This window comes from Paramisgurnus dabryanus, chromosome 23 (genome assembly GCF_030506205.2).
Source record: "Paramisgurnus dabryanus chromosome 23, PD_genome_1.1, whole genome shotgun sequence".
NCBI classification, from domain to species: Eukaryota; Metazoa; Chordata; class Actinopteri; order Cypriniformes; family Cobitidae; genus Paramisgurnus; species Paramisgurnus dabryanus.
In genome coordinates, this window is record NC_133359.1 from 8,663,379 (window position 1) to 8,684,832 (window position 21,454).

Below are 21,454 nucleotides of genomic sequence, written 5' to 3' on the forward strand. Positions count from 1 at the left end.
AGAAATGCTACTTTTTATCTAACAGTAATAAGTTTCTTAGAGGTTTTTTTTTTGCTTCTACTAAATGTACAGTTGTCAATCTTGGATGGATTGGTAAAATATTTATTAAATACTATATGAAGTGTAATATTTCGGTATGTTTTGGTTAAATTACATTCTTATGTAAATATGTTTGCTTGCATATTTTTTGATTGAGCACAAGAAAAACCTTTTAAAAATAAAGAGATACATTGTTTCACCAATGAAAATAGAAACTTATATTTCAACCATCATATCATATAATTTCATAACTGATACAGAAAAGTCAACTTTATAGCAGATGTAAATGCTACCTGAAAAAATATAATGATACATTTACCACTCTTTCAACCAAAAAACAAATCATTAAAAAGATAGGCAACGTGATGTATTTGTTATTCTAATTTGCACAAGGTTATCCTGTCATGAACCACATGACAAGAACGCAAATTATCAACCCAGAAATGATCCTGTCAATAAATAGAGTACAGATTAGACAATTTCTTTTTTGACAGATTAAAACGGCTCACAAATACAGTCATTGAATGACGATTTTAAGACAGTGCTTTGCGGTTCTAGAGAAGACGAAAAATACATAGACACCTAGTAAATATTGTGCGCAGATAAGAGAATGATACGAAGATTAATTTCATGTTTCGTCAGTGTCTGTTCTTTATGGATCAATTCCAACCACACATGGCATTAACATTTCGAAAAAGCCACACGATCACTCCATGTCCTGCACCCTTTTGCAAATGTCAGCAGTGAACTCCGAGCACTTCGAGTTTCCACCAAGATCTTTGGTTAGAACCTGCAATATGGAAATATATAGACTGTAAAAAGCAACTGAGATCTCACAACACTAATGATTGATGCGAATCTTACCTTCTTGTCTCTTATAGTGTCAAAGCAGGCAGTTTCGATCTTTTTAGCATAACTGTGAAGTCCCATGTGCCGTAGCATCATGACGGCACTTAGCAACAGGGCAGTGGGGTTGGCCAAATCTTTCCCTGCAATATCAGGGGCCGTTCCATGTACCTGTCACATCAAAGCGCATGATCACCTTAAATATATGGACAACTGCATAGAAATTACACTAAACACATAACTTTTACTAGCACGATCAAATACGTACCGATTCAAATATGGCAACTCCATTGGCTCCAATGTTCCCACTGGGAGTGACTCCAAGACCACCAATCAATCCAGCACATAAATCACTGAAACACAGACATCAGTCCAAATCAGACGCTGGCAAAATATTCACTTTAAAACAAAGCAATTTAAGGGTGCGCGGGACAAAAATTAACGCAGGGTTAGTTGTAACACAGACTGTTTACATTGTTGCACAAGGTTGGGCGTTTTGTTTTTCCGGTATTTTTTTCACGCTGACAAAAGACGATCTCCCGCAACTTATTGGAAATGTATAATGCTTTTCCAGAGAGTTATTGATGAACGAGTGTTTTGGTGGCATGTAAGTAAATTTTTTCATCATAAGTTTTTTTTTTTTCTAAGTTGGGTGTGTAAGATACCAAATTCAATGCTAGGTCATATTAATCTGTGTCTTGTTGAATAAAACATAGCATCATTGTGAAATTTGTCTGCAGCTCTTAGCAACTTTTTTGGTGGGCTTGAAAATATTTTGACCCGGCGGGGTTAATTGTAACGCTGTGTTACAACTAACCCCTCAGCACTTACAATATGAAAACCGCTAATGATGTTAGCGTAATTCTTGCCGTTGTTTTAAATAGGCTACACACGAATGATTGCTGGCTGCCAACAAAATAAATGTGCCAGTCCTATCAAAAAACGTGTGTCAAATTTATTTTCGTTCATATGTTTAATATTGATTGAATAAGGTCACGTCAAAGATTAAAATCATAATGAAATGAATGACTAAAATCAGACTTTGATGCTCATTATCTCAGAATTTGATTTGTGAAACTGTAGTATGGTTATTACAGACTGAGTCACATATAAAAAAAAAGTCATAATTGTGCAGCTTTTTCTCAAATTTTTAGACATTTGTATCAATTTATAATTGAATTATTGTTAGTAAAGGGCTGGATGAATGAATACAGTGTGGATACCTGTCTATAATAGGCAGATATATAAACAATATCTACTTCAAGTATAAAGACAAAATAGTATTGAAATATTTGCCTGCGAACTTAATTTTTTATCAAGTGTTACAACTAACCCCCTGCCTGTTACAATTAACCCCACCTATGGGGGAAGATGTAACGTTTGCACTTCTGTCACGTTTGGTGTAATTGTCCAAGAATGGTAAGTAGTAGAAACAAACTTCAAATGTTCATTTGTAGCAGAGATGTGTGTGTTGCTTGTGTAAAAATATAATTAATCAAACTCAATTTTATTTTTAAAGATTCAGCCAAAACCAAAAAGCGTTAGGTTGTGCCCCGCTCTCCCCTACATATAAACTTACCTCAAGATGTCACCGTAAAGGTTAGGCATAACCAGCACATCAAACTGAGAGGGATCTTGCACCATCTAGTGGAGAATCAATGTCAGCGAGCTCAGAGAAAACAAATCAGATATCATAACTTTTAGGTGAACATTTACATACATTGAGACAGACTGTGTCCAGGTACATCTCAGTGAATTTTACATCCTTGAAATTCTCGGCAACCTCTCTGCACTTTCGCAGGAATAGACCATCAGACATTCTCCTACAATACAGAAAAAACAACAAAGTTTGGTGTCTTTGTACCTGAGAGTCATTTTAAAAGCGATGAAACAAGCATGCGGCGCCATTTCAGCATGCATCCATAATCATTGTCAATGACTCTCACATGTTTACTATTCAAGGAGAAACTCACATGATGTTAGCTTTGTGAACAGCCGTGACATGGTTTCTTTGGTTATTCCTTGCGTATTCGAAGGCGTACTCGGCAATGCGTTTGCTGGCGTCCTCTGTGATCAGCTTAATACTCTGCACGACTCCATCCACAATCTAATACAAAGCCGTGAACACAACAACAAACACATTTGAGATATCGCGGACCACAAACACCACATCTGCAAACTATTTGTTCAATTAAGACACATGATCTTAAGGGGAAGCTTAGTACACACATGGGGAAAATAAGATACTGTACAAACTACAGAAAACGTTCATAGGGCTAACTTTCAGTGTTTCCCATACATAGGCTCTACTTGGGCGCTGCGCCCAGGTAAATTGCGACCCGCCCAGGAAAAAAAAATCACTTTACGAATTTCCGTATTTTCTGAACTCGACTGGATGACCCGTGTTTTGTTGATAGTGAGAAAGAGAGAGAGAGAGAGAGAGAGAGAGAGAGAGAGAGAGAAAGAGAGAGGTGGGGGTCGGGTGACCGTGAAGATGATGTACGCGTCATAAACTCATCATCCAACGCGGCAAACTGGATCAACTGCTGCACATACGGAGCAGCCAGGGAACTACACTGCGACCAAAATGGTCGCATATGCTTATAGCATCCAAGTTGGCTTCATTCAAGCACGTTGTGTCTCTCCCGTTGAGTGTCCGTTCACGTGCTCTCTGTTTCTCAATGAATTTGGGTGCGACGCGAAGCAACCTCAGTGTCACATAGTATCCTTTCATGTTTCTGAACTTGAGCAGAGTTTTAACATTAGAGGTCCTCAGTGAAAAAAGACGCGGGACCCGTACGGTTCCGGGTTTATATTTTAAATGGTCAGTCGGGTCCGGGTCGGTCCTAGTTCATTACTTCGGGTCCCAAGTCTGATTAATATTGTGTGTAAAACCCGAGTCCATCGGAGAACGGCCTCGAGTGTTTCAGACCACGCGCCGCTTCATTTTCTTTATCCCATTTTTTTATAATCTTATTATTAATAGACCATATCTTTACTAAAATCTAAACAGTTTGCACAGAGATTGTAGCAAAAAGCAGTGCTAATTCTGAACGAGCAAAGCTCTAGCTGACTCAGGATATAAAAAACGCAAAGTCTGTCATCGGGACAGCAAGTAGACTTTTAAATCTGAAATAATTAGTGGATTAAGCTTTTTTTAATCGGCAAAAGAGAAATAGAAAGCAGAAGCAGTAAAAGTGCCTATCTAATAGAAATTATTACCATTATAACATCAGTCACATTTATAATCTATAGACCTGTACTGTCTATTAATAGGCTATATACATAGTATTGTATATATTGAGTTTGATAAAAGGGGTCATCAAATTGCTTCATATATCAGTGCAAAAACATCAAGTGTTTTCGTGGTGCTTTGACGGACAGTGTCAGCTTTGTTTATGGCAAAAAAAGTTTGGGGTGGTTAGATTAATGAACTATAATGTGAAATTAATATTAATGTTTAATAAATCAAAGTATTGTGTTGTGTCACACATTATTAGTTCTTTGTCACATGTATAGTATACCATTTTTTGCCGGTGGATAATGATTGCCCTTTTCACCAGCTACCACCACAAGTAAATTTCAGATCTATGGGAAACACTGACTTTAATAAATACAGCTGTCAGCCTAGATCACACATGTACGTTAACAAGTAGACTAAGGAAAGACTGCATGAATGAACGTGATGACACCATCTAAGGCTCACATACAATGGAGTGGGACTAGTGACAAAAGATTTATGCCAGCACTAATGCACCTACCCAATAAATAAACAGCCCTGATATCTGAGCTGTGTGCCCTCTCAGTTGCTGCTTTGAGAGACTGTTAAAAAAGCAAAATGACAACCTTTGACATTTGCTTAGCCAGCCAATCAGCTGCTTAGAAAGGGTGCTCTATTTCCAGCATTGGCTTACTATACAAATATCATCCTACACTGTCAGAAAACAAATGGTTTGTGAAGAATACAAATATCTACAGTTGTGATAAAAAAATATGTATATACTATACTCAATTCAAATAAAATGCCATAACCAAAATATGCCTATGCAGAATAAATAGGCCTGATTTGCGAGGTCGATCGTGAGTTTGTGGTTAAATAGTTTGTATTACAAATGGCTGCACATACATACCACATGTTCAATCCCACTGTACTCTCCCTCTGTGTTTTCCCGGATAGTGACCAGATCAACATCGGTGTAGGGCGTCTTATAACCTTCAATGGACATGCAAGGACGCACGTTGGCATACAGGTCAAAGGTTTTTCTCAGTAGCAGGTTCATGGAAGGGTGCCCAGCAGCAATTGGTGTTTTCAGGGGTCCTGCAGGGTAAAATACGGGTGAAATTTGATAGCAAAACATCAAAATTAGGGGTGGTTAACGATTAATCGCGATTAATCGATAGCAGAATAAAAGTTTTTGTTTACATCATATATATGTGTGAACTGTATATAATAACTTTGTATAAATAAATGCACACACATGCATGTATATATTTAAGAAATGTTTACATGTGTATATACATTTGTATATTTATTTATAATTTATATTATATATAAATATAAATACCTAATAAATAGTGATGCACCGATGTATCGGCCGCCGATATTTATCGGCCGATTTTTGATGAATTTGAAACCATCGGCATATCGGCAATAGCATGAGAAAAACAATCGGTATCGGCCTATTAATTAACTGCATAAAGAAATCCATTATATGTAAAAAAAACGAGTTTATGTTGTTAATAAAATAAATGCTGAATAGCAAAAACCACCTTTGAAGGTTGTCATGCTGTCTTATTCTATTTGTTTAAGCTTAATTTGTGTCTCTCTTATTATGTTGGTCAGTTGAATGTTAATTAGATCAAATCCATGTTCAGTAAAAATAATTTGATGCAGAAATAAACTAGCTAATAGACCAGCTGTATAGTATTGTATACAAGTATTTAATATCGGTATCGGCATCGGTATCGGCCAGAAGTTGTCTGTTTAAATCGGTATCGGTATCGGCCCAAAAAAATCCTATCGGTGCATCCCTACTAATAAATATATTTTTTTCTTATAATTATACATGCATGTGTGCATATTTATATATACATAATTATTATACACAGTTCACACAAATATATGATGTAAACAAAAACTTTTATTCTGCTATCGATTAATCACGATTAATATTTAAGCACCCCTAACCAAATATATGAATATCAAAGATAAATAGATTAAGGATATTTACAACAACATTACCTTTCAATCCCATTTTATTTTTGTCCATTGACTCTTTGGCTTCAGGGGGAATCATCCACTTGCCCCCAGGACCCTTGATGGCGGTAACATTTCTCTCCTCCCATTGAATCGGGGCCTTGGTGAGAGAAAAAAGGGTGATGTAAAATAAATCTTTGGTGTCCCCAGAGCACATATGTTAAGTTTTAGCATAAAATATCATATAGATAATTTATTATAACATGTTAAAATGGCCCCATTGTAGGTGTGAGGAAAATTTGCCATTTTTGGATGTGTCCTTTTTAATGCAAATGAGCTGATATCTGCACTAAATGACAGTGCCATGGTTAGATTAAGGGGCGGTATTATCCCCCTCTGACATCACAAGGGGAGCCAAATTTCAATTACCTATTTTTTCACATGATTGCATAGAATGGTTTACCAAAACTAAGTTACTGAGTTGATCTTTTTCATATTTTCTAGGTTGATACAAGCACTGGGGACCCAATTATAGCACTTAAACATGAGAAAAATTCAGATTTTCATAATATGTCCCCTTTAAAATATAGCAAATATGTGACCCAGTCTGTGAAAACCCAATCATGTTTTTTGTGTAAAGAACATTCTGTGAAAATAACCTTGATATCTGTAATACTGACTGAGATTACAAGACTTCGGCCAGGATGTCACAGGCAGATATTTACTTTATATGAAGCCATACAAAATAAACGATAAAGATGATTGGTACATGATGGTTGCATGCTCTCTCAATCCTGTGCAAATTATGTGTGAGTTGAAACTTGCAGTCAAGACTGCATTCGAAAGCATATAAAGGGATAGTTCACCCAAAAAAATGTATCTGTCATTATTTACTCACCCTCATGTTGTTACAAACCTGTATACATTTATTTGTTTTGCTGAACACAGAGGAAAATATTTGTAATGAAGCATGAAACAGAAGCACCATTGACTTCCATAATAGGAAAAATACTACTATGGAAGTCACTGGTGCTTAAAACCAGTTTGGTTATTAACATTTCTCATAACATTATCCTTTGTGTTCAGCAGAACAAAGAAATTTATACAGGTTTGTAACAACATGAGGGCGAGTAAATTATGACAGAATTTTCATTTTTATATAATAAACGAAAGAGATACAAACCTTAGCTGCATCAAATATCTTCATTACTGCAGTGGAGATCTCTGGACCGATTCCATCTCCAGGAATTAATGTTACTGTTTGAATCTGCCAAAAATAAAAAATAAAAGATTAAAAAAATGTAATCTGACTACTGATTCAACCCCTATCATATTAACCATCATGTTGTTTCAAAGTAAGATTAAGACAAAATGTTAAATTCTCCCTTATTTGTGAATTAATTTGAATAAAAGTATCTGCTAAATGAATAAACATAAATTACTTTTATTTTTTCCTATGCATCACAAAAGCATATGAAAGCCTCAGTTTTCATTCACTGACTTCTGGCAACCCTTATACTATCTACATTCAACCAAGTTTAGACAAGTTATAATACCGATGGGCGTCACACAAACTTCAACATTTTAAGAACAGCAACACTGGCAATCTATTAAAAAAATTTGAGTTATTACTTTCTTTGTTATGTGTAGGCCTAACTCGTTCCACCTCCTTTCCTAGAACAAAAGACCAACGCCTTCAATACGTTGCGTGAAGTAAATAAACCATCTGTCGTACAACTATAGTTTCTCTAGGCTGAATAATTGTGAAACCTAGAATAAGTGATTCATTCAAGCCGATCAAGATTTTTGGCCTTAGGACGAGTAAAATGTATTGTTGTGACACATAAGCAATATGCAGTAAAATATACAGTGATTGGAAAATGTAACTTGTTCTGCAAATGGAAATACATTTACAAGTGTTTTAAATCAACTTTGACAGCCCTGTTTGCAATATCAAAATAATTTAAAAGTAAAAATTAAAGGAAAACACCACTTTGTTTTACACCACAATATTTTACTATGTTCTTACATCAACTTAGACAAATTAAAGGAATAGTCCATTTTCTTAAAAGAAAAATCCAGATAATTTACTCACCACCATGTCATCCAAAATGTTGATGTCTTTCTTTGTTCAGTCGAGATGAACTTATGTTTTTTGAGGAAAACATTGCAGGATTTTTCTCATTTTAATGGACTTTAATAGACACCAACAATTAACACTTAATTCAACACTTAACTGTTTTTTTCAACAGCGTTTCAAAGGACTCTAAACGATCCCAAACAAGGCATAAGGGTCTTATCTAGCAAAACGATTGTCATTTTTGACAAGAAAAATAACAAATATACACTTTTAAAGCACAACTTTTCGTTTAGGTCCAGTCCAGCGCGACCTAACGTAAATGCGTAGTGACGTAGGGAGGTCACGTGTTACATATATAAAACTCACGTTTGCTGACTATTTTAAACAATAAACTGACACAAAGACATTAATTAGTATCAGTTGACATACAACAACGTAGGAACGGTCCTCTTTCACCACATTTGTAAACACTGGGGCGGAGTTTCGCGTTCGTCCTCTGTGACCTCTTGACGTGATGACGTATTGCGTCGGGTCACGCTAGCGCATGACGATCGGATCTAAACGAGAAGTTGTGCTTTAAAAGTGGATATTTGTTATTTTATTGTCAAAAATGACAATCGTTTTGCTAGATAAGACCCTTATGCCTCGTTTGGGATCGTTTAGAGTCCTTTGAAACTCTGTTGAAAAAACTGTTAAGTGTTGAGTTAAGTGTTAAGTGGTGGTGTCCATTAAAGTCCATTAAAATGAGAAAATCCTGAAATGTTTTCATCAAAAAACATAATTTCTTCTCGACTGATCAAAGAAAGACATCAACATTTTGGATGACATGGTGGTGAGTAAATTATCTGGATTTTTCTTTTAAGAAAATTGAATATTCCTTTAATACATCCCTGTCTTGTTTTAATGCGTGCACTTTTAATCTTTGTACAGCGCCTCATGAATGTGTTAGCATTTAGCCTAGCCCCATTAATTCCTATGGCTCCAAACAGGGATGAATTTAGAAGCCACCAAACACTTCCATGTTTTCCCTATTTAAAGACTGTTACATTAGTAGCTACACGAGTAAGTATGGTGGTACAAAATAAAACTTTTGTTTGGAGCCATAGGAATGAATGGGGCTAGGCTAAATGCTAACACATTCACGAAGCACTGTACAAAGATTAAAAGTGCACTCATTGAAAAAAGATAGGTATGTACTAATTCATCTAGTTGAGGTAAGAACAACGTAAAATATTGAAAAACAGTTGTGTTTTCCTTTAAGGCTTAAAGTCACCATCTAGCATACTAGTGTATTACAAGAGAGTACAGTGGCAGTACCACGGTAAAATGATTGTATCAGATAAATATCCAACAAACATTATATTACCATAGAAATGTTGGATTAGTGTCAAGCTACAGTAAGTTTATGGTTAAGCATTTATTATACTTTTGACTGTCACCAATCATGGTACAGCAGATAATCTCTAAAACTTACCCCTCTGGAGAAGGTTTTGGGCTTTGGGGTCTGACTCCTTATAGCTCCCATTAAATGGGACACCTGCAGAGACCATTACAAAGAGATAGACAGATCAATTAGAAGTTAAACCACATTTCGACTGTCCAACTCACCAAACAAAGCTTGAAATCATTATTAAAATCAACAACAAAGCAAGCAATTTGCATGTGTGTTTTAAAAAGCTATGCATTTAACGGCCACTATAGATGAACCAATGAGGTCTGATTTCTACATGCAAACTTTGCATGCTTTCTGAAAGTACAATGCAGTAAGTGCAAATCACCATAGCAACAAGCATGAGGAGGGTGTAGTATTAAAATAATAAATAAAAAAATATATATATTTTGCATTGTGACCGAGTCTGTCAGCTAAAGTCGTTTTTTTAGTGATTTACTGTTGTCTATATAAAATCATCCTATATAATGTAAAGATCATTCAGTAAAAATATAACCTTGATATGTTTCTTTCTGACTGAGTAAGGTCATGGCAAAATTTGAAATTATTAATGTGAGATCAATTTTTTAAACCAAACCTTGATGCTCCTAATCTGAGAATATCAGACAGGGTCACAATTATTAAGAGGGGGTAGTTTCATAAACCCAAGAAAAGCATCGTCAACAATATATATAGTTAAAAATCCCTATGAAATGTTATAGCCTACTTATAAATCCTATAAATATTTATAGAAAAAAATATTTGTAAATACTTATTTTTAAAGCATAAGATCAGTCTAAAAATGCAAGGCTTTGGGTAACCGATGAAATCAATGTTTTTTTGAAACAACCCCCCTTTAAAAGCAGATAGCAGATCTGAAGGGGACATCTTTGATTTTATAAGAATGGAATGTGTGCGGTCAAAAAACACAAGACTATAAAGACAAAAGGTTACAGACTAAAGTAAAGGTACAGTTTCTGAAAATATTTGGACACTTAATCTACACTTAATCGATGCCACAGCATTTCAATGTGTGTTTGAAGGCTAATGAGGTTACAATATCAAGATGCCACTTTGTGATAAATGAGATAAATTACTAATGCAATGGTAATTCATTTGTTTTATGCGTGTGGCTCAAGTATCCAAATAATGTTCTGCATGATCATTCATTCTTGCTTGACAATTTGTGAATGCTACAACAGACAAGAATAGTAGCACAATGCCTGCCTGATGTCCCCCAGTTAATGATATATTACTGCATGTACAAAAATGGCCTTCATCCAACTTATAAGAGGTCAAGTGAAACGTTTAAAAGTGCTCCCTGCTGTTAACGACCTGTCATTGGTCAAAAATACATAAAGCCAACATAACGAGGTGACCTTCATCCACCAGACTGTTAGTAGTACTGTAGGATGGTTAGCTGGTGTTAATGGTTCACAAAAGCACAGTTTTGCACCCGTTTCACACAATCCTTTCTGTTGCATCCTTACTTTGAAAAATGTCCACGTCAGATGTGCCATATTAAAGGACTTTTAGGACTCGGTGCAAGCTAACGCGTTAGCACCAAAGCTTCTCTTACTTCCGGAGACCTCGCGTCACTCATCACCAAACCCCATCTCTCAAGTAGTTTTATCAGCTGAAAAGGTGAGAATGACGTTTATATTTGACAAAATCTAAACCAAATGCCCACCTGTGTGTATTAACAGGGTTAACATCTGGCTTGTTAAATACAATAACGTGTAAATTACGCTGGATGCAGGTTTTCAACATCTGCGCCCGGCGTTTGACACGCGCAGGCGTGACTCGCACATCCATGCGATTAGCCAACATAAATGTTGTTTAAACATTCTCATTTATATTTAAAAGCTGTAGATTAGTGGCTTTAAGTCTGTTAAAGTGATACTACGTGTTTAATACGCGATTGATGTTGTTGAAGGGCATGCAGAACAGGGCCGCTGTGGCATCTCTATCGCTGCGCAACGTTTTCAGCAGAAGTCTTGCGTACATTTACATTCATATTGTAGTGTTATATTAAAATAACAGATTGTTATAATCTTAATGTGTCATATTAAGCAGTACTTACCGTTGACCTCCACGCGTTCCCAGCCATTATGTGCTAGTCGAGATGTGTGGTAACTACAAACTCAATGCATGCACCTATCTAGTGTCTCATTCTCCGCTGTGAGTAGCTGGAGTTGCCAGACACCACCTGATTCACGATGGGATAGGAACATTGTGTTCAAGTTGAACTTGAGGTCAGTGTATCTTTTATCTTTTATAAATTAATATAAATGGATCATAACTTTTAAAGTTAACTAATAATTATAAATATTATTTTTTTTTTCTCTAGAAGAATTAGAATTAAAGTGAAACTTAGAAGAAGTAACGCAACATGCACTTGGTTTTTATGAGGTAAAATATTTAAATATAAATTATTGAATTTGTTTATTGAATTATTTACAGTAGTTACATCGGGGGGAAAACACAAATAATTATATTATTATATTATTAGCTTTTCTCTACTAAATAGAGAATCTTTTAAATCTGGCAACCCTTGGCACAAGCACGCTTTTCTTCAGGCGACTACAAAGTTAGCAAACTCTGATTTGCTGAGCAAATATTCCTCTCTTGCTCCCTCTACTGATCTGGATGTCACAGTACACTTTTCACGAGTGTCACAAAATATGTGCATACATTTTATAAAAAAATGTTTCCGTAAGTACAGTGAAACCATACTTTAGTGCTAATAAGTAAGACTTCAAAAAGTTAAATGTTTTACTAAGTATTACATTTTAGTGCTAATAAGTAAGACTTCAAAAAGTTAAATGTTTTACTAAGTATTACATTTAATGGTTGTGCTTATTTTATTTGGCCAGGTATTATTAGGTTAAAATACATGGCTTACATTATGACAATGAAAGAGTAAATAAAAAATGCCTTTAAAGACACAGGAACATTTCTGGGTTGAGTTTATAAGTAAATACAAAGATGCAAAGCACTCATCATACAGTTTAAATGTAGTGTAAAACAAAAGACTGATTAAGCAAAGAAAATGAAATAATGTATAGCATTAAACAAACAGACACATTCAGTTACAAAATTTATCCATATTAAGCATACAGTAAAAAGGCATTGTCTTAATTAAACAAAAAAGAAGTGCAACATGGAAAAGCCTTAGAAATGGTTGATAAACAATATGGGATGGTTTCCCGGACAGGGATTAGACTAGTCCTAGACTAAAATAAAATAAATGTAAGAGCTGTCCAAACTTAAACTGTGCACTGGCATATCTTAAAAAATACATCAGTGCACTTTGTTAAAGTAGTTATATTCCATAAATAAACTAAGGCCCAGTCCTGGCTTAAGATCAAACTGTCCGAAAAACCACCCCTAAAAGTGATCAACTATACAAAAAGCAGCATTTTAAGCATAATTTAAATACATTGTTGTTTTAGGAGTGCAAAGAATATTTGTTTGAACATCCTGAGACTGTGATCAAATTATAGGTAAGTCAGAAAACACTAAATGTAGCCTAATCACAAAAACTGAACCCTCACACCACAGGCAACACGGAGCATTTTGGATTTCTGGCACTGGTGACGCATCAAGCATATGGATATTTGAAAAGACATAGAAAAAGCTGTGGAAAAAATATGCATTCTTAGCGAATGGAAACATAATGTGATTGAATCCCCAGATTCAAACTGCATACTGCTTTGGTTGGTTCTTCAGACTGAAGCATCTTTCATTTTGTGCTATGACATGGGCTGCTCTGCTATTTAGCAGTCTGCATTCATGGAGAACATCTGTTGTGAGAAATTCAGGTCAATAAACATTTAGAAATTACTGTTTTTTAGGGGTTTCTGAAAAGGAAATAAATGATTTTAGATCATACCACTGAATTGTTTATAGGCTTCATCAACAATGGCATTGTTTGATCTTTTTATGTCCCAAAAACCATCATCCACCCAAGGTTTACATTCTGGCACCTCTGGCAGTTGGCTATTTTTAAACAAGCCTGCTACAATAAAAACCGAGTACAGAAGTGTTTAAGAAGAAATATATTACATTAAATGTGTAAAACATAGCATAATAGATATAACATACAATTAATATATATATATATATATATATATATATATTAATATATATATATATATATATATATATATATATATATATATATATATATATATATATATATATATATATATATATATATATATATATATATATTTATCAAATACCTTTAATTGTATCATCAATGTCTTTGCATAGTTGGTATAAGTCACTTCCACGTCCCACAACCCTTTCACCTTAAATGGTACATTAAAAGAGGTTATCTGTTATATATATATATATATATATATATATATATATATATATGCCCTCTAGAATGCATAACCAATTGAAAAAATCTAGTTTATCCTAAATGGATTATTAAATTTACGAAATAAAGCATCTCACCATCTAAAACTTTGATATTTGGGAATATATCAAGAAGAATCGTCCGGTATGAAGAATTCTTGCAGACTACAACAAAATAAAGATAAGCAGAAATAAAGGAAATGCTTTACAGTACCAAAAACATCTAAATAAAACAGAGTAAGAAAAATGCTAACCTGGGTTTGAGTAATTATAAGTGTTGTCCCTTAACCGAACGCTCTCCAGTTTCCTTAAAGACTTGAGTGCGTGGAGATTTTCAATACTGTAGATGCAAGGCAACATTTGTGACATAGCAGATTCGATTAGATTACTGTACTTTATTAATGATGGGCTGTATTAGTAAACAAAAGTAGTTTACCTCGGTATAACATTCCCCGCCAAATTTAGACTCTGTAAGCTTTCACAACTGGAAAGGGGTTCTGAGAAGAAACATTTATAACTAGAATCACTGGAAAATTATATTCCCATGATACCTACAGTAGCTGTCACAGGGACATTACCCTTTAAAAATATCCTAATATGTTACATTTAGGTACAGATATGTGTACATTTGGTAGCAATATGTACCTTTGAGGTACTAATATGAAGTATAAAGGTGTACTTTTTGAAACCATTACCTAAATTCGAGATCCTATTGGCTGATAAGTTAAGAACAAGAAGCCTTCGCAATGGTGAAAGAGGCCCCAAATTTGTGATGTTATTGCCCGAAAGGTCCAGCCTCTCCAGGTTTAAACATTCTCCTATACATCCAAGATCATAAATTCCTGCAAAAAACAGACCGATTTTTGCTTTTGTGAGGTACATTTTGCAGAATATGCTCAGAGGTCATCCAAATATTTGTTGGCTTACCTAAATTCCTCAGTTTGAGGAACAAAATCGACTCCAAATCAAACTCGCCTGTGCGGGACTTCAGAAGCACGTTGGTTATTTTTGCACATTCGGTTACTAGAAGATAAAGAGGATAATAATGTCATAATAAAACATGTATCCACTTGTTATATCCCTGTATCTTGCAGCCTGGCATTGACAAATACAATTCAATTCACAGATCTGTGTAGTATTCACTGTGTACAGTAAATATAACTGCATATGATGGTTCATGATGGATTACAATTTTCATTTCCCTGATGTGTTCTTTATCTCTTTAATATTAGATTACACGTGCAGCTTTCCTCTGGACTTAATTTAATGCCTGGTTAATATTAATTCTCTCCCCCTACCTCCAATCAAGAACAAGCACTTGTTTTCCCTTGCATAACAAAGCACCATAAACACACAGTTTTGTTTTACAATAAAAGCATTTATGTGAAGACTTATCTTAACCCCGAAGACATGTTTTCAGAAAATTTGCTTATTTATTCATAATTTTTACATTCGATTGTGTCCTCTATTGTAGTTTAGTTAACATTAGGACACACTATGTCCAAGAAATACAGTTGGGTACATGCACACACACTAAACACACAAACAATGACTTGCTTTAAACGCTGTCCACAGCATATGCCTAAATGAATGCGAATTCAACGCACGTGGAGAGCAACAAGCGGCATCCTTACAATAAATATCTTTCTGGTTAACCTAACGTGTTAAACTGCATTTACTAAGATTTTAAACGTATTCCAGTATCTCTAATAATGTATTTCATATTAAGCATCATTTGTTGTCAATCAGCACCACATTGCATGGACAGCTACCGCTGCTAGCACGCGCGCTAATGTTTAATACACATTTCTTCTAGTAGGCTAACTCACCGTTGTCTTTTTCCCTTTTAGAGTCCATTGTCGCTCATATCATGAAATCATTCAGCCTCAACAGCATGGAATCGATATTTTGTTCGTAAATATCGCTGGACAGACAGCATGCAGTGAGCACAGGCAGATCTGAGCAGGTGCGCGTGTTAGCGCTAGCGTTACTGCATTGTCTGCCCTACGTAGTGATGCTTTTCATGTGGGGATTACTTGCATCATGTCGTTTCACTGATCTGATGGTTTGCTTTAATGTTTCAACCGCTCTGTTGATCCAAAACAAATGAAATAATTTAAAGTTCAGCACTGCCGGAAGCCGGAAGTTCGTGCGTTTTTATGTGCTTGCGTTGGTTACTTGGATATTGTCATGGAAACGAGCGCTTAACTTTCATTTATAAGTCATTTCAATGCAACAAAGTTTTTGTTAGTTTCCTGCATGAAAATTACTGTAGTATACTGTAGTAAACTGTGACAAATATATGTAAGTTAGTGTGTAGTACTGAATAATCATTAGTACACGTTTCTGTATACTATTAACTATAGTAAATTGTTTAACTGTATTCAATAGTGTAGTATACAATAGTAGTATATTTATTTATTATTTAGTATGGTAAGGTTCAAAAAGACTTTTACTTGGAATATGGGCAACTTGAGTCAACTTTGTAATTGTGAAAAAAACTATGAATGCCAACAAACATTTATATGTTAACAAATTTACCTTTCACCCTGCCTCTATTATTAAAATTTTTTTATATATACGGAACTGTCTGAGACATCCTAAAAATTCATATTCAATTGACAGGTTGCATGAGTCGGACCACCTTAAAAAAAGGAAACATCACTGAAATTTTAAAGGACACCTATTGTCCAATTCACGTTTTTACATTTCCTTTGGTGTGTAGGTTTGTATTAGTACATGTTAACGATATGCAAAAGTTACAAACCCCAAAGTAAACGATGATGCAAGTTATCGTCTCCAAAGCAAATCTCTTTTCTTGGACTACAACAAAAACCAGGATTGTAGGAACAGTTTATGTGATGTAGATAAGACTGACATTATCATATTCACATAACTAGAGGCCTGTAAGTTAACCGAATCTTTCAAACATGGTAAGGACATCACAGGTATTCAGGCCAATCACAACGTACAGATTAGCTGGCTAATCAGGGACACAGAGATTTTCAAATCCATGTGTTTCAGGAAGAGAGTGAAATCTGGAGCTACAAAAATGTGGAAAATGTGTTTTTTAACCATAAACCACACGAACAAATTGTATTATACCAAATACACAAAATAACGTCATTTTTAGCAATGAAATATGTGCTCTTTAATGGATCTAGTGGGAATTGTATTGGTTTTAAATAGAGCAATAATGCTCTCTATGGGTCTCTGCCGGTAATGTGTTGGGTTTTATTGGTGGGATGTTGTCTGGTGGATGGGAACCATTAGAAAACCATTAAATACTGAAATAAGGGCTAAAACACACTACACAAAAGAAAACTGTATTGGTTTAATGGTTAACAGCTGATGGTTTATAATGGTATTTATAGAAACCTTCATTATTTGTATAAATAAAAAATAATGGTTTAAACAAGTTAGCATTTTTAGAGTGTACATTTTTGGTTTGTTAGGCTACTTTAGCCAGTACGTGCGCTAGTCTGTGCAAATAAAACAAATACATTTATTAATTTAAAAATAACTATTATAAATCATGACATATCCCATGCTACCCCCTAGCGGTGTAAAAGTGCAAATTGGTTGAAAAATGATTTTCATTGAGAATACAGTCATAGTGAGTGCGGACAGCGGTCGGTGTTAATTCGACAACACGGTTTTATAGCTCCTGTCAGGAACCGACACCGACCTGAAGGAAACCATACACATCAGAAAGTCTAGCGTTTCTCAAGCTGTTAAAGTATTCATGGAGAGTGTCGCCTTCACCTCAAGCAGGCGCAGGTTACTTCGAGAAGGACTGAAATTTCATGCTGGGTCCCAATTTTCTCGGCTGGCCAAACCGTGAACATAAATGCCTAGGACAGAGAGGACGCCACGAACTTCCAATGTGATGCATCTTTACGATAGGAAAATTACTCGACTAAGATGGGTAATAAGCAAACGATATTTACTGATGAACAGCTAGATGCCTATCAGGTAAGAGACGCTAATTCACAGACACTTTCTTATTTTACAACTAAAGAGATGATAGGGAACATCAGTAATATTAAGTTTTGTGTATTAAATGATAACCTGTATTTGAGTTGCTATTCTTACTTTTTCTTTCTTTGTTTATATCGTTTATAAATTTAAAATTATTAGTTATTATGATATCCTGTCACATTCTCTACATTTTCATTTGTCTCGCTTCAAATTAATATTTAATATGTTACGTTTTAACGAAAGTTAAATCAAAATTAATGTAAAAAAATCGAAAGCAAAAACTAAATTATTTTATAAAAGATATTGCATTAGTCTTTTATCTGTGGAATCCATTTGTATTTCATGGTGCGGAAATGTATGGGATGGATGCTTGGAAAGGTGTACCAGCAAAGAAATCTGACGTAGACATTGTGCTTGAGCCCCAAACCCCTAGATTACTTAAAATGTAGATGATTACTTCTATGCACCTTGATGCTTTTTTCTTAAACCAAGCATCCTACTGCAGGACCACCCTGATCAATTCCAAGGAAAATCCAGTTTTATTTCTAATTACATTGGACAGCTTCTATTATGTGTCATAAAATGCTTATTACACATACACTTTAAAAAACAAACGGTGCTATATAGCACCAAAACAGTTGCTTTGGATCGTAACGATAGAAGAACCATTTTTAGTGCCATATAGCACCGGTGAAGAACCAGTGAAGCACCAGTGAAGCACCTGTGTAGAACCATATAGTGCTATGTAGAACCATATGTGGTGCTATATGGCCCCTATATGGTTCTACACTGGTGCTTCACTGGTGCTTCACTGGTGCTTCACTGGTTCTTCACCGGTGCTATATGGCACTAAAATGGTTCTTCTATCGTTACGATCCAAAGCAATTGTTTTGGTGCTATATAGCACCGTTTGTTTTTTTAGAGTGTAGCACATCAGTATTATTTGCTTCTTCTGTTAAGTTTGAGTATTGTTGCATACATTATCATTTCCTACTAAAGCTCTTATATATATATATTCTCCTGTGTATGTGAGAAGATCTTCCCTTTGTCCTCTGTAACAGTAGTCTGTCACGCTTTGCCGAAACATCATCTTAGTCTGCTGCTGAAAGCGTTACTCGAAGCTTAAATATTAATACTAATCTAAAACAGTACCCAGAAACCTAATTCAGTTTAATCAAAAACCTAACTTTTCTGTTGCAGTACTTGCATTGAAATTCTGGTAAGATATGTAGTTTCACACAGTATGGGAAATGTGATGAAATTCATTCGTGGAGTGAGATGTTTGGCAAACATGAAGAGTAGTCGTCTGCATTTCCTATTTGCCAGTTATCGAAGTGCATCGGACAAAGCATATACAGATCAATGACAACTGGCAACAATGGGCATTGTTGTGCTCTTTAATCACTGGGTTGTAGTACCTGCTGGATCAGTGGAGCTTGGCCATTTGGCCGATAGACCGGTTTCTCAGACCAGCCAAGTGTTATCAAGTCATTTCATTGTGCTGTGAAAGTGATTCAGCATATTGGAAAAGAATCTGGCAGGAAATGAATCCTAAAATCAACTTATGCTAGGCAAATTTGATCGTCATCATTACTCATGCTTTCTTATGTAAATTGTGCGATCATTTCACATTGTTTCACAAATTTTATATAATGCTGTAATGCTTTTTAGTTCATGCAATTATTAAGGGCCTGTTTAAAGCACCATCAATATTGCTGATTAATCTTTTACCTTCTCTTCTGAAGTCTTATGATAACCTTGTGTGATGAAATATAAATTGTTATTGTCCTAAAAATGATGCTAAAATCCATTGTTTCTTGTGTCTTATAGTTATACTTTCTTTAACCATATTTGTGACCCTGGACCACAAAACCAGTTCAACGCTAATAATTTTTATATATATGATGAATAAATAATCTTTTTATTGATGTATGGTTTGTTAGGATAGGACAATATTTGGCCGAGATACAACTATTTGAAAGTTTGAGGGTGCAAAAAAATATATTGAGAATAGCGCCTTTAAAGTTGTCCAAATGAAACCCTTAGCAACATATTTACTAATGATAAATACATTATTCATATATTTAAGGTAAAAAATGTACAAAATATCTTCATGGACATGATTTTTACTTAATATCCTAATGATTTTTGGCATGAAAAATTGATCACTTTGACCCATACAATGTATTGTTAGCTATTCCTACAAATCACTGGTAATTCTTACCGTTCAGGAATCAATTTAGCTGATCTCTGGTTCTGGCGTTAGCACTTTTAGCATAGCTTAGCACAATCCATTGAATCTGATTAGACCATTAGCACTGCGCTAAAAAATAACCAAAGAGTTTCGATATTTTTCCTATTTAAAACTTGACTTTTCTGTAGTTACATTGTGTACTAAGACCGAGGGAAAATTAAAAGTTGTGATTTTCTAGGCAGATATGGCTAGGAACTATACTCTCATTCTGGAGTAATAATCAAGGACTTTGCTGCTGTACCATGGCTGCAGCAGGCGTAGTGATATTACGCACTGCCCGAAAATAATCCCCTTGGTTACTTTCAATAGCAGGAAAAAAAGGAAAAATATCAAAACTCTTCGGTTATTTTTTAGCGCGATGCTAATGGTCTAATCAGATTCAATGGATTATGCTAAGCTATGCTAAAAGTGCTAGCGCCAGACCCGGAGATCAGCTGAATGGATTCCAAAACGGTAAAAATCAAATGTTTAACTCTAGGGGAGCTGGAAAATGAGCATATTTTCAAAAAAAGTGGAATGTCCCTTTAACAACACAGAGGTCATGAGTTCGATCCTAGGGAACACACCTACTGATGTATAATGCAAAACTTGATTGCACCAAAGGTCGCTTTGGATGAACGCTTCTGCCAAATGCATAAAATGTAAAATATTTATATGAATATGTAAAGATTACAGACCTATTACTTATTATTACACCATTGTCCTGTAATAATGTGGAGGACTAGACAGAAGGTGTAACATTTAACAAAATGCCAGCAGCTCCCATACTTTTTAATGGCTATGAGACGTCATAATTTTGGCCAGGCAGCCATTTCATTTTTCGAGTATGTAATGTCATTATTAGATACGTGGGCTATGTCCTGTCTGTACTAGTTTTAATTTAACATTGGTCATCTATCCTCTGTGTTAATAACCTGCAGCTCTGGCCTTACCTCACATCACGGATTCAAGCCTCAATATTTTAAATGAATGAGCAATTAACATTACTCAAAGGCTAATACACGTAAATCACGGGATGGTTTTCTGAGCGGCTCCGGTGATTTGGGGGACAGTTATTTTTTTTAGTGTAAACCTGGCCGGGTGTTCAGCAGCAAGCAGGGTAAACATCATAAAGGAGAGGTAAATCATTGGCTAATAAATGTGCCAGGAAGGGTTGGCATTGCTACAGTAAGTGTGTTAACGAAAGGATTCACAGTTTTTGTAAGGTGAATTTGGGCAGCCGTGGGCACATTTTCATTTTGTGTGTGGTTTGTGATGGTT

At 35.2% G+C, this 21,454-nt stretch overlaps 3 protein-coding genes across 7 annotated transcripts in view; 1 reads left to right on the forward strand and 2 right to left on the reverse strand.

Annotated features, from left to right (window-relative positions):
* Positions 1-209: 209 nt before the first annotated feature.
* idh3a (isocitrate dehydrogenase (NAD(+)) 3 catalytic subunit alpha) lies at positions 210-11,827 on the reverse strand. 3 transcript variants are annotated; one of them, XM_065292078.1, is made up of 12 exons: positions 11,675-11,761; positions 11,171-11,227; positions 9,637-9,699; positions 7,266-7,349; positions 6,128-6,242; positions 5,016-5,203; positions 2,859-2,992; positions 2,606-2,708; positions 2,465-2,529; positions 1,154-1,238; positions 904-1,056; positions 210-829 (listed from the first exon to the last, which is right to left on the reverse strand). In XM_065292078.1, exons 1-12 carry the CDS (start codon positions 11,699-11,701, stop codon positions 746-748), a joined length of 1,158 nt encoding a protein of 385 aa, XP_065148150.1. In that variant the 5' UTR covers positions 11,702-11,761; the 3' UTR covers positions 210-745. The 3 variants fall into 3 exon arrangements, with proteins under 3 accessions (XP_065148150.1, XP_065148152.1, XP_065148151.1); XM_065292080.1 differs by lacking the exon at positions 11,171-11,227 and having other exon boundaries at positions 11,675-11,827; XM_065292079.2 differs by lacking the exon at positions 11,675-11,761 and having other exon boundaries at positions 11,082-11,196.
* The window catches only part of cib2 (calcium and integrin binding family member 2), a 45,056-nt gene continuing 34,787 nt past the window's right edge, over positions 11,186-21,454 (forward strand). For 2 of the 3 annotated variants that reach the window (XM_065292082.1, XM_065292081.1), the window contains exon 1: positions 17,566-17,934. Coding sequence is in view for 1 of the 3 variants with exons in the window: in XM_065292081.1 (XP_065148153.1) it covers positions 17,884-17,934 (51 nt within the window). In the remaining 2 variants the exon portion in view is untranslated. Of the gene's footprint in view, positions 11,236-17,565; positions 17,935-21,454 lie in introns of those variants that run through there. The other variant, XM_065292083.1, reaches the window with a different exon arrangement.
* lrrc61 (leucine rich repeat containing 61) lies at positions 12,439-16,120 on the reverse strand. The gene is made up of 9 exons (XM_065292425.2): positions 15,789-16,120; positions 14,887-14,982; positions 14,655-14,801; positions 14,396-14,456; positions 14,214-14,299; positions 14,059-14,124; positions 13,839-13,907; positions 13,487-13,612; positions 12,439-13,397 (listed from the first exon to the last, which is right to left on the reverse strand). Exons 1-9 carry the CDS (start codon positions 15,814-15,816, stop codon positions 13,291-13,293), a joined length of 786 nt encoding a protein of 261 aa, XP_065148497.1. The 5' UTR covers positions 15,817-16,120; the 3' UTR covers positions 12,439-13,290.

Coding starts and splice junctions, on each gene's coding strand:
- idh3a (XM_065292078.1), bottom strand. CDS start 11,701: ATGGCTGGGAACGCGTGGAGGTCAACG. Junction 5,204..6,127: donor AAATAAAATGGGATTGAAAG/GTAATGTTGTTG, acceptor TTTACCCTGCAG/GACCCCTGAAAACACCAATT. Junction 1,239..2,464: donor CTTTACGGTGACATCTTGAG/GTAAGTTTATAT, acceptor TCTGTGTTTCAG/TGATTTATGTGCTGGATTGA.
- lrrc61 (XM_065292425.2), bottom strand. CDS start 15,816: ATGGACTCTAAAAGGGAAAAAGACAACG. Junction 14,983..15,788: donor TAAAAGGGAAAAAGACAACG/GTGAGTTAGCCT, acceptor TTTATCTTCTAG/TAACCGAATGTGCAAAAATA. Junction 14,300..14,395: donor GCGGGGAATGTTATACCGAG/GTAAACTACTTT, acceptor TTGCATCTACAG/TATTGAAAATCTCCACGCAC.